At 41.1% G+C, this 12,623-nt stretch overlaps 1 protein-coding gene across 1 annotated transcript in view; it reads left to right on the plus strand.

The window, feature by feature from the left end:
• Positions 1–3,053, plus strand: part of PTN (pleiotrophin) — a 65,949-nt gene extending 62,896 nt beyond the window's left edge. Inside the window, exon 5 of the mRNA XM_075210401.1 lies at positions 610–3,053. Coding sequence (XP_075066502.1) covers positions 610–662 — 53 coding nt within the window. The 3' untranslated portion in view covers positions 663–3,053. The remainder of the gene's footprint in view (positions 1–609) is intronic.
• The last annotated feature ends 9,570 nt before the right edge of the window (positions 3,054–12,623 follow it).

The raw sequence follows: 12,623 nt of genomic DNA on the forward strand, positions 1-12,623 counted from the left end.
TCTCTGCAGATCTACTGGTTTCTGTCTCTCGCAGGACTTAGACAGATTGTATATTGTAGATTCAGCTCATCTCTGAACTTGAGAGCGGCTCACAACTCTGTACTCTTTCCTCTCAACATGCAACCGTGGCCCACACACTTGACCACAGAACTCACGACTATACCCACAATGGGTTATCCACACTCGTGCCTCCGGGGCCTTATATCCCTATTTTATTAGCTGTACTGTACCACTGTCATAGTTTACAACATTTGCATCCACTTTCCAGGATTTCCACTATTCCAGGTAACTCCTTTGGTGAAGTAAACCCAAATACATGCATAATATACATATACATGGCAAAAACAGGTGGCGGTGTCCTGTCCTAGAACAGTCTACAAGCCACAGTGTCCAATGAACACAGTTGAAGAATACGAGAACTGTTCAGCTTCATCTGTGACCCAGTATGACGTCTCTATCAACACCTAATATATGTGTTCTGGAAATACCAAGTAGCAAAAGAGCAAATTAATATAAAGCTATTTTCTTCTCCCCTGTGAGTTGTTCTACCCTGTGCGTGCATAGGATGTCTATATAGAGACTAATACGTCACCTATTTCTCTCTCACAGAGTCGAAAAAGAAGAAAAAAGAAGGAAAGAAGCAGGAGAAGATGTTGGACTGAGCGCTAGAGGAGAAGAAGATAAGACCTGGGAGCACCTGTGGCAACGTGGCATAACAAATTGTCTACATTTCTACCTGTAGTAGTGGAAGGGAAGGGGGGGGGGCATACTTTGTACACTGTAGTGTTTTATTTGTTGGATGGGGGGTAAGATTTATTTTAAACCATAACACTGTGTTAGGTACTTTGAAGAACAAGGTATTTAGTTTTTATTAGACATGTATATAACAGAAGGACTCCTGGCCTTTGTGTAGTAATGTCTCATGGGTTTATTGGTGTATAACAGGGAGCGGTGGTGGTTATATTATATCAGGACTACAGACCAGACGGGCAAGCCGTGGTTCTCCAGCGATTGTGGAAGCACAAGTCTCCCGCATTGCCCTGCCAATCTTTGGCTTGTAGGGATCTGCTGGGACTTGTAGTTCTGCAGCAGCTAGAGAACCACAGGATGTCTACCTCTGCTACAGATTACAGTTTAAATACCAATAAGGAACCAGCAGAATTCAACAGTTCTCAGCAACGTCAGACATCATGTTTGTAGGCGCTATACAGCTGGCATGGCCATGAAGAGATATAAATCTAATGGGTAAATAACATCAATAATAATACTTCATATGGTGAAAAGGGAATTATATTACTTTGACTATATTCCCATTTTGGTAGGGCGCTCCTCCCCAGGGCCTGGGGTGCTTCCACAGGCATTGTCAGTGAATGAGCCCAATTTACATTTACAAGGGCAAAATAAGGAAATAGTAAGCCCCACCCACGAGGAGCACAAAAGCACCCACCCAGATCCCAACCAATCCCTGCTCCATACAACATCCACATTTGCCTGAGGCCACACCCACTTTTTGAAAAGCTTGGGGACCTGGAGGTGCCACAATCTGGATTATTGCAGGGTATGAATAAGAGCTGATGGAATCGGTTTCATTTGAATAAATGCTTCGAGTTAGAGCTTCCTACACTGCGGGTTTGAAAAAGTGGAGTTGTTGCCTATAGCAACCAATCATATTCTAGTTCTCATTTATTTAGTACAGTCTACAAAATGACAGCAACAATCTGATTGGTTGCTATGGGCAATATCTTCACTTTTCAAACCCACATTTTGGACTCTACAAGGTGACAGATACGGCTGTACTGCCCCGCCTCCCTGCAGCATTACAAACATCGCCTCAGGCAGCATTTTCCTTAGGACCACCTGCGATGCTGAAAACTATGCATACTTAATTGTTTTAATAGGAATTAATTCACTTTGAGCAGTAGAAATTAATTCACTTAAAATCAAATGGTTTTTATTTTTGCTTACCAATCGAGCAGAACTACGGAGTTCAGACATTTAGAACCCTGCGGTTTGGGAGAAACTTCTTCTAAGATGCTCCAGGTCCCACAGACTAGAGTTTAAATATAAATAACTACAAAACACATCTTACAGACCATTCAACCAAATACAAAATACTAACAATGCAGTTTCCTGTTCTGAGTTAATAGATTGATATTTCTAAAAAAAATATTGTCATCAGTTAATTACAGGTAATTTTTATGAAATGGAGATCTTAATTTTCTACTTGGTGGAAGGGTTGACGTTGGAAGGTCTGAGGTTGGTGATACATATAATCCTTTCAGCTGATTCAACAAACTCCCTCCGATAATTTACTTTCAAATTCCAGGCTGTGAACCCTGCAGCAACATCATGGGAAAACAAGAGCCAGCTTGGGTCAATTTTTCCAAAACCACAGTGATCCCAGGCATGGAAATCTCATGACTCTGCTAGTGAAGGGAATAGGGGTTAGGGGTTTATCCCAAAAATAAATAAATAAAATAAAGGAGTTATCTCTTTTAAAAATAGTTTTGATGCATTTTGAACTGTGTGTACTATTTGTTGTGACGAGCTATGAGACTATCTATGCAAGTAATCTGCAAATGTATCGAGTTCTTAAAATGATCTTTAATTGGATGTGGCATTTTCTTCCCTAATGTGAATTTGCAGAAATCTTATACCATACAGCTGACAAATAAATCCTACAGGCCATAAAAATAACAATGGAAGATGCTGCTTAAAGTTGAGGGCCATAGGGGTATATTTACTAAACTGCGGGCTTGAAAAAGTGGAGATGTTGCATATAGCAACCAATCAGATTCCAGCGATCGTTTATTTAGTACATTCTACACAATGACAACTAGAATCTGATTGGTTTCTATAGGTTTTTCAAACCCGCAGTTTAGTGAATATACCCCTTAATTTCAAATGAAACTAGTGGAACAATATGTAACACTATTGAATTAATTATTATTGAACTGTGGTGTTGTAACGATTAAACAGGGGTGCTTTACCCATACTGGTCAAAGTATAATCGAATAGGGCAATGATGACATTAAATAAACTAATCAATAATTCTGTGTGTTTTCTTAAGTGCAATATTGGCAATTAAATAATGCGCTTGACTTCATTCTGAAAAGCGTATTCCTCACAAAGGTTTTTTTATATAATATCAGTATCCTATTATCATTGGCAGGTCTAGGCAACCTGTAGGCTTCTGGGTAACAGGCCTTGCTGGGACTTGTTATCCACCTCTATTTACTTTAAGCTATTGTAATCAGTTATTGAGGTAGGTCTCCTTCTCTTACACTAGAGGGCGCACACAACACACCTTCCAATGAATATGCATAGTGCCCTCTACAATCAGAGGATTGTAACCTACAGTTCTGGCCATTTAATCTTTAATACAATTTACTGAGCTTGATACGTTTATTTTTTTATTGATAATGAGTATTTAATAATCCCAAAAAATATGATATAATCATGTTTAAGGAAACATTGTATGCTGGGGATTGTAGTTCTCCCGGGTGCGCTGAGACAGTATCGCGCGTGACGACTTTAAGGTCAGCAGCAAAGCGGAAACTATTTTAAAATGTTTGCAACTGCGCAATTGGAGTTTTCTGCTAAATCTACAGAAGTACTTTTCAATTTCCTGGAGACGGAGCAGGATACATGTTATTGTCGATAAACAGGGAACATTTAGTGTTTTTCAAAAAGGAATATAAACGTATTTCTAATAAATGGCCAATGATATAGGTCTGGAGTTATGTCGCCGTCATACAAGGCGTTGCTATAGACTTTGGCCATTAGAACTCAACAGACTCTAGGGGAGGGATTCAAATAGTCGTGAGGTTCAATTAGTCGTGAGGTTAGCACGGTGGCTCAGTAGTTAGCACTTCTGCCTCACAGCACTGGGGGCATGAGTTCAATTCCCGCCCATGGCCTTATCTGTGAGGAGTTTGTATGTTCTCCCCGTGTTTGCGTGGGTTTCCTCCGGGTGCTCCGGTTTCCTCCCACACTCCAAAAACATACTAGTAGGTTATTTGGCTGATATCAAAATTGACCTTGGTTTGTCTCTCTCTCTCTGTGTTTATATTAGGGAATGTAGACTGTAAGCTCCAATGGGTCAGGTACTGATGTGAGTGAGTTCTCTGTACAGCGCTGCAAAATTAGTGCCACAACTTACCTATAAATTATAACCGGCAGTTCTACACATATTATACTAGCTTCTGCCACAACATATTGTACCAGCCAAGTGGCAACTCCTATCTGGTTGCTGGCAGTGCCCAGGAAGGGATTCCATTGAGAGTCTAGGGGCTAGATTTACTAAACTGCGGGTTTGGAAAAGTGGAGATGTTGCCTATAGCCACCAATCAGATTCTAGCTTTCATTCAGTTAGTGCATTTTACAAAATGAGAGCTGGAATCTGATTGGTTGCTATAGACAACATCTCCACTTTTTCAAACCCACAGTTTAGTAAATATACCCCTAGGTCTATTCATTAAGGAAAGTAAAGCAAAAAAAAATTGAGTAACTTTGCACCTGGGCAAAACCATGTTGCATTGGAGGGGGAGGTAAATTTAAAATGTGGGGACAGATTTATGGGTAAGGCATGTCCTAGATCAACTTTAAATTTCAGTGGAAAAATAAAACGATCTAGTATTTGTGTGCTACATGAAAAAACAGCCAGTATTTGTCCTTATGTACAAAACAATAAACTAATTTGCACCCCTTGTATTGTGACATGGTTTTTTCCACGAGAAAACGTACTCATTTTTTTGCCTTACTTTCCTTAATGAATAAGGCCCTCTGGGGCGTATTCAATTGTTAGCGTTAACGCTAACAAACGAGCGCTCGAAAAATCTTAGCGTTAATACGGTAATTACTCGCGGAATTTCAGCTCACTACTCCCTGAGCTGCGAGCTGATATTCCGCGAGTAAACTACCGTATTAACGCTTTTTGCGCGCAATATTACCGCATAAACGGTAATATTTTTGGAGCGCTCATTTTTCAGCGTTAACGCTCACAATTGAATACGCCCCTAAATGTTCAAAAAAATAAAATGACAAAGGCACATCCTATTATGCCATAAACAAAATTTAAGATCCCATGGAGAATGCCCATCAATGATATATATACCAGTAATAATATCCAGCAAGACATTCATTTATAGTGATGATGATCATCATCATCATCGTTTATTTATATAACGCCAGCAAATTCCGTAGCGCTTTACAATTGGGGACAACACAGTAATAAAACAATACTGGGTAATACATACAGACAGAGAGGTAAGAGGGCTCTGCTCGCAAGCTGCAATCTATGGAACAATGGGAGTTGGATACCTGAGGTTAAGATATTGCATTTCGGTCCAGCCAGATTGCAAAGGTAACAAAAAAACCAAAAACAAAATGGATTAGTATGTTATATGTTCAGTCACACAACTATGTTGGTCAGAGGATTGTTGTTTTGTGTTAGCTGTGTAGAGGGTGGTAATAGGGCAAACTAGTGAGGTTAAGAGGATGGTAGAGGAATATTATAAGCTTGCCTAAAGAGGAGGGTTTTCAGAGAACGCTTGAAGGTTTGTAGACCAGAAGAAAGTCTTTTTTATGAGAGGGAGGGAATTCTACAAAGTGGGTGCAGCTCGAAAAAAGTCCTGTAACCAGTAATGGGAGGATGTGATGAGAGTGGATGAGAGACGCAGATCTTGTGCAGAACGATGGTGTCGAGTCAGGAGATATTTTGAGACAAGTGAGGAAATGTATGTCGGTGCAATTTTGTTGATGGCCTTGTATGTTAGTAGTAAAAGTATTTTATATAGGATACGGTAAAAAACAGGCAACCCATGTAGAGACTGCTTACACAGAAACAGGAGGGGTAGCAGTGTTCTTGTCACTCTCCAGTCTCCAGTGCCATTGCTCCTACAGAAACAGGAGTGGTAGCAGTGTTCTTGTCACTTGACGAAAATTGACTGGAAATGACTGGAAATTAATGTCATTGAGGTTAATAATAATGTAGGAACAAAAAAAGCCAATTTATGTGATTTTAGCATTTTTAACAATTAAAAATTAAAAAAAAATGCAGATCCAAAACCAAAACCAAAACACAAAATTAATACAGATCCAAAACCAAGACCAACTCTCATACTCTTGTACTCTCGTACTCTCGTACTCTTGTACTCTCGTACTCTCGTACTCTCATACTCTCATACTCTCATAGATTCTTGCGTTGGTAACTGTTGTTATTGTGTAAAATTTACTGTGATTGATCTAATTCTCGGGGGGGTTAATTTATGAAACTCGTACAGACTCTGTACTCATGCCAGCATGGGTCTTTGCTCAGGCAGAGAAGATTCGTGATTAAACAAAGAAAGCAGCATTTCTATACATTTGTCAAAGCATCTGTTACATAGACATATTAGTTTCACATATCCCACATTAATATCCTCTTCTATCTCTCATTGGTTATAAAAAGATACAAAACTGCCTACAGGACAATGAAATAATACTTCATTATTCAATAATACAACATCAGCACATTTCAAATCAACTTTTTAACTCTTAATCAAAGCTGACTTCACTAATCACAATGTTCTTCGTCAGTATGAATATAATCATCGGATTGCTCAGTTTTCTCATCTCTATTACTCTCTCCTGCTAACATTAAGCATCCTTTATTGCGTACCTCACTACACCCTCTTCACGTCCTACGTACTTCTACCAGATGATTATGCATCTAGGGTCTGATTCATTAAGGATCTTAACTTGAGAATCTTCTTATTTCAGTCTCCTAGACAAAACCATGTTACAATACAAGGGGTGCAAATTAGTTTGCTGTTTTGCACATAAGTTAAATACTGACTGTTTTGTTATGTAGCACACAAATATCAACTTTAAATTTCAGTGTATAAATAAGCTATCAAGTATTTGTGTACTACATGAAAAAACAGTCAGTATTTAACTTATGTGCAAAACAGAATACTAATTCGCACCCCTTGCATTGTAACATGGTTTTGTCTAGGAGACTGAAATAAGAAGATTCTTAAGTTAAGATCCTTAATGAATCAGGCCCCTAGTGTGCAATATAATTATGTAACAGGTAAGTTTTATGGCAAAGCCTATGTAGTCCAGAAATAAAGTTTAGTGCCGGAGACATGAAAATGTAAAACTTTATGGAAAACAGCGTCCAAATCCCATTAATTTGCATCATCGGGCATGTTTGTGCAATATGTTTTCACCTCAGGAAACACACAGTACGTTTTGGTCATCCAATTTTACAATATTGGCTGCACATTGCACAATTTATGGCTTCAATATGACATTCGGATCTGTCAGAACTGTCAATCACATCAGCTAGACTCCTCCATCAGTGCTTGCCCCTATGTCCTCCGGCCACCCAGAAGTAAAGTCTAGTCTGGGGTAGTTAGGTGCGCGGTGCAATCCGCTCACTACACAAGTGCCTACTGGCCACTCAGTCATGTGTAGCCAAATCGCTTACAAATTCAGTATTAGACAATGAGGCTTCGTGACCGGACGGCAGCGCCTCTAACAAGCTGAAACTCCACACGGAGGGACGGTTTTAAAAACCGGCATCTTCCAAAACGTGTGCAGGCAGGATTGTGACAGAATATTCCTTTGAATTTGCAAATTTAGGAGATATTTGCAGATTCAAAGAACGACCACCACTGTGGACTTTTTCTTTAACTTCTTAAAAATAATTTGATGACATTAAAAAAACTATATAGAAAGTTGTCTCTGCGCAGATATTAGCTAAATGATCCAATTCATTCTGCAGTTTTGCACCTTACACCGTTCCAGCCCCAACACACCCCAGAGTGCAGGAAGAATCGTCCCAGCTCTACTCGTAGACGATAAAGTCTGCGAAACGCAAATTTGCAATTACAGCGCGGAACGGCGACACACGACGTAACTGGAACGCTGCACTTCTGTCGGAAAAATTCAGATTGCTTGGAATTTTGACGCAATTTTTGGTCCTCTCTCCCTCGGAGTGCTCACCTGGTTTCCGACCTGTCCCTAAATATGACAGGAAAATTACTGTAAAGAAAAAAAATATTCAAGCAACTACCATAGCAACCGTAGTTTCCATGGTGACACCTGATTATTTATATTTATTTTTTGACTCGGAGCACATTTCAATATGATTCATGAACCTGAACAGTATCACTATTTAAGTCAGTAATTACAGAGTAAATGCATCTAGTGTGTTTATGCCTTTAAGTCATCAACAATGTCAGAAACAAGTTTATGTAACAACATTGGATTCCCTAACGGATGTGAAGATTAGCCCCTACCTCAAGCTCATTGCAACTAATTAAAAACTCTGAAGGCATTTTCAGGGTGATTTCTCACCTCACGCGAATCCCAGTGAGGATAGTGCTAAGACTGGCACTGTGTAGAGAGGCTTAAAATACACCAGTAACCTACACTACGGGGTAAATTTATCAAGCTGCGGGTTTGAAAAAGTGGAGACATTGCCTATAGCAACCAATCAGATTCTAGTTATCATTTTGTAGAATGTACTAAATAAATGATAAAAAGAATCTGATTGGTTGTTATAGGCAACGTCTCCATTTTTTCATACCCGCAGCTTGATAAATTTACCCTGTAATGTAGGCAGCCATTTTGTGTGAGTCTTTTCATGAGAATGAAACGCATCATTTCAATGGAGGTTGTGACATTACCAAGGGACTTTGGTACAACATGGCTGCCTACACAAGCCAATGTTCAGGAGAATACATCTTATCAAATCACTTCTCATGAATATGGTTCCAGCCTCTAATTTGTGTAGGCCATGGGTGCACCTTAAAATTACTAACAATATGTACTATTAAATGCTAGATGCACGTAGTATCAAATTGAAACAATTGGGTAGATTCTAAAAATGTAAAGTGGAGTGAATGCTAGCAAATGAGAGCTAGAATCTGATTGGTTGCTATGGGCAATACCTCCACTTTTCTCTGTTGTAAGGAAAGTACTGGGTCTGTCACAACAACCACTGCAGACAGCCTACAGCATTCTGATTGGCAGAGCTGTCTGACGCTTGTACATTGGACTTTGATCAGCTGCTGAAGTCCACAGTACAAGCGGCAGCCAATGCTATGATCAAGTTAGACCTCACATCCATCGGCGTAATTATATATGTTCCAATATTACAATGCATTTAAAGTTCGACAGCAAAAACCACAGTTTCTAATGTTACCATACCCACTAGTGCGTTGCATTTGCGCTATTTCAGAACCCATGTTCTATCCATAATCGTTTACTGTGGGTTGTACGTTGTTGTGCATTACGGAAGCCTTCAGTGACCTCCAAATGCTAGTAAAAATGCATATCAAACTTTTGACTTTTGTTTGCATTTTGAATTAATTAAATTAATAACTCCAGTGTATACCTGGACTGACAATGCCAGAGGCGGCCTCTACACAAATTACTGCTGACTGTTTTCATAATCATCATCTAGTTATTTATATAGAGCCATCAATTACACGGCACTGAATAAAGAATATCTGTCATAGTCTAGATTCTCCAACACACACACATTAGGGTTAAATTTGTCAGCAGTCAATTATCCGCTCAGTATGTTTTTGGAGTGTAGGAGGAAACCCATGTAAACATGGGGAGAACATACAAACTCCATACATATAAGGTGCGGTTGGGAATTGAACTCATGAACACAGAAGTGCTAATCACGGTGCCACCGTCCTACCCATCATACAAATGTTAAACTTATACCAATATGCTTTAGGGCTCATACCCTTTGGCGTTTACACCGAGTTTGGTGTCTGAGCATGAACCTCGTGGGAAGGTCCAAATGACATGTGACTTGCATTATTCACCTTGATTCCTCCTACTCATTTAGCTCCTCCTACTCACTTGACTCCTCCTACGAGGGGGTCGTTTAATGGCACGGAATGTTTCCTTGATGATTCCAATGATAAGAACTGAGATAATTAAACATTGGAATATTGCCTACAATACCCATGTTGATGTAAGTTTTGCATTTGGATGATTAAACCAGCATGTCTACTAATCACATTACAATATGTTAAAGCTTCAAAATAGCAGCAAAGATTCCCCTCTTGCCCTTTATTGCTGAGACGGTATAACATCGACATATGTTTTCCTATCACTAGATGTTAGAATCTAACAAATCTGTATGTTATGCAAACCTCCCCGTATACCGTACACAAACCTCCCCTTCCACTACCAGATGGGCCCACAATGTGTTGCGTTGCAATCCATACTTGGCAGAAGTACCATTAAATCACATAAATAACACGTTCAGTCTGCTGGGGGACTCAGGATCCAAGAGAAAGGGAGACGGTTTTTTGTTGTTCAAACTTGTTACCATATTTAGAGGACATCAATTCCCGAAATGGTTTCCAGGCTCCAATGCTGAGGCTTTTTGCAAAGGTGAGCGTGACTATGGAGCCTGTGTTCTGTATTCTCCCTCTTCTTCTTTAATAATTACTAATCACAGCTTTAAATGACCCCTGGGGGTAAACTTATCAAGCTGTGGATTTGCAAAAAGTGTAGATGTTGCCTATGGCAACCATTAAAATTCTAGTTATCATTTATTTAGTACATTCTACAAAATGACAGCTAGAATCTGATTGGTTACTATAGGCCGGCGGTTCCAAAAGTGTGCGATGCGGCTCCCAGGAGTGCCGCGGCGCTGTCACAGAGGTGCTGTGGCAGGAGAAAAAAAACAAAACTTACCAATTCGGCGTCGCCTGGGACCCAGCATCCTCCTCCCTCCTCGCTTCTCACTGAATGTTGGGCGTGACATCATCACGCCCGACATTCAGTTACAAGCGGCAGGAGAGAGGATGCTGGGTCCCAGTCACCGCCGAATTGGTAAGACAGAAAAAAAGACAGAAGAAATAGAAGAAAGAAGGTCAAGTATGGTAAGTAAAGAAACGGAGGGGAATGGAGATAGGAAACAGCAATGGAGGGGCAAAAGAATGAAGGAGGGGGCAGAGTAAGGATGAAGAGGGGGCAGAGTGTGTGTGGATATGAAGGAGGGCACAGAGTGTGTGGATATGAAGGAGGGCACAGTGTGTGTGGAGATGAAGGAGGGCACAGAGTGTGTGGAGATGAAGGAGGGCATAGAGTGTGTGGAGATGAAGGAGGGCACAGAGTGTGTGGAGATGAAGGAGGGCACAGAGTGTGTGGTGATGAAGGAGGGCACAGTGTGTGTGGAGATGAAGGAGGGCACAGAGTGTGTGGATATGAAGGAGGGCAAAGAGTGTGTGGAGATGAAGGAGGGCACATAGTGTGTGGAGATGAAGGAGGGCACAGAGTGTGTGGATATGAAGGAGGGCACAGAGTGTGTGGATATGAAGGAGGGCACAGAGTGTGTGGAGATGAAGGAGGGCACAGAGTGTGTGTGGAGATGAAGGAGGGCACAGAGTGTGTGGATATGAAGGAGGGCACAGAGTGTGTGGAGATGAAGGAGGGCACAGAGTGTGTGGATATGAAGGAGGGCACAGAGTGTGTGGAGATGAAGGAGGGCACAGAGTGTGAGGATATGAAGGAGGGCACAGAGTGTGTGGAGATGAAGGAGGGCACAGAGTGTGAGGATATGAAGGAGGGCACAGAGTGTGTGGAGGTGAAGGAGGGCACAGAGTGTGAGGATATGAAGGAGGGCACAGAGTGTGTGGAGATGAAGGAGGGCACAGAGTGTGAGGATATGAAGGAGGGCACAGAGTGTGTGGAGGTGAAGGAGGGCACAGAGTGTGAGGATATGAAGGAGGGCACAGAGTGTGTGGAGATGAAGGAGGGCACAGAGTATGTGGATGCAGGGGCACCGAGTGTGAGGATATGAAGGAGGGCACCGAGTGTGTGCAGATGAAGGAGGGCACAGTGTGAGTGGATATGAAGGAGGGCACAGTGTGAGTGGATATGAAGGAGGGCACAGAGTGTGTGGAGATGAAGGAGGGCACCGAGTGTGTGGATATGAAGGAGGGCACAGAGTGTGTGGAGATGAAGGAGGGCACAGAGTGTGTGGAGATGAAGGAGGGCACCGAGTGTGTGGAGATGAAGGAGGGCACCGAGTGTGTGGAGATGAAGGAGGGCACAGAGTGTGTGGAGATGAAGGAGGGCACAGAGTGAGTTAGCTGTAAATTATTCTTTGACATAAATATAATTGAAAAAAAATATAGAAAAATATTATTTGTCCTTGGATTTATGTGTATTATTTTTGCATACAACTAAATAAGTATTTCTGTCCTGACCTAAATACTTATTAAGTTTTTTTGACCCAACTACTTATAAAACAGGACTGCTCAGTAATTATTTTGGAGCGGTGCCTTGAAAACATTATGGAGACTCTAAGGGTGCCGCGGACTGCAAAAGTTTGGGAACCACAGCTGTAGGAAACATCTCCACCTCATCTTGATAAATTTACCTCCTGGAATGGGACCCAATGAGCAAATATCATGACTTGCAATTACCGGCTAAGTGTCTCCGTGGGTTACTCTGCAGCCGAAATGTGAGCTGGACCAGTTAGTAATGTCAACGAAGGTGGGAGGTCGGAGAGGAAACTCAATAAATGCCAATGTTAGTGTGTGTCAGAGAGGGTGTATTATAACAAATAACGAAATACAACAATATAAAGTCTGCAA

This window comes from Mixophyes fleayi, chromosome 4 (assembly GCF_038048845.1).
Source record: "Mixophyes fleayi isolate aMixFle1 chromosome 4, aMixFle1.hap1, whole genome shotgun sequence".
Taxonomy (NCBI): Eukaryota; Metazoa; Chordata; class Amphibia; order Anura; family Limnodynastidae; genus Mixophyes; species Mixophyes fleayi.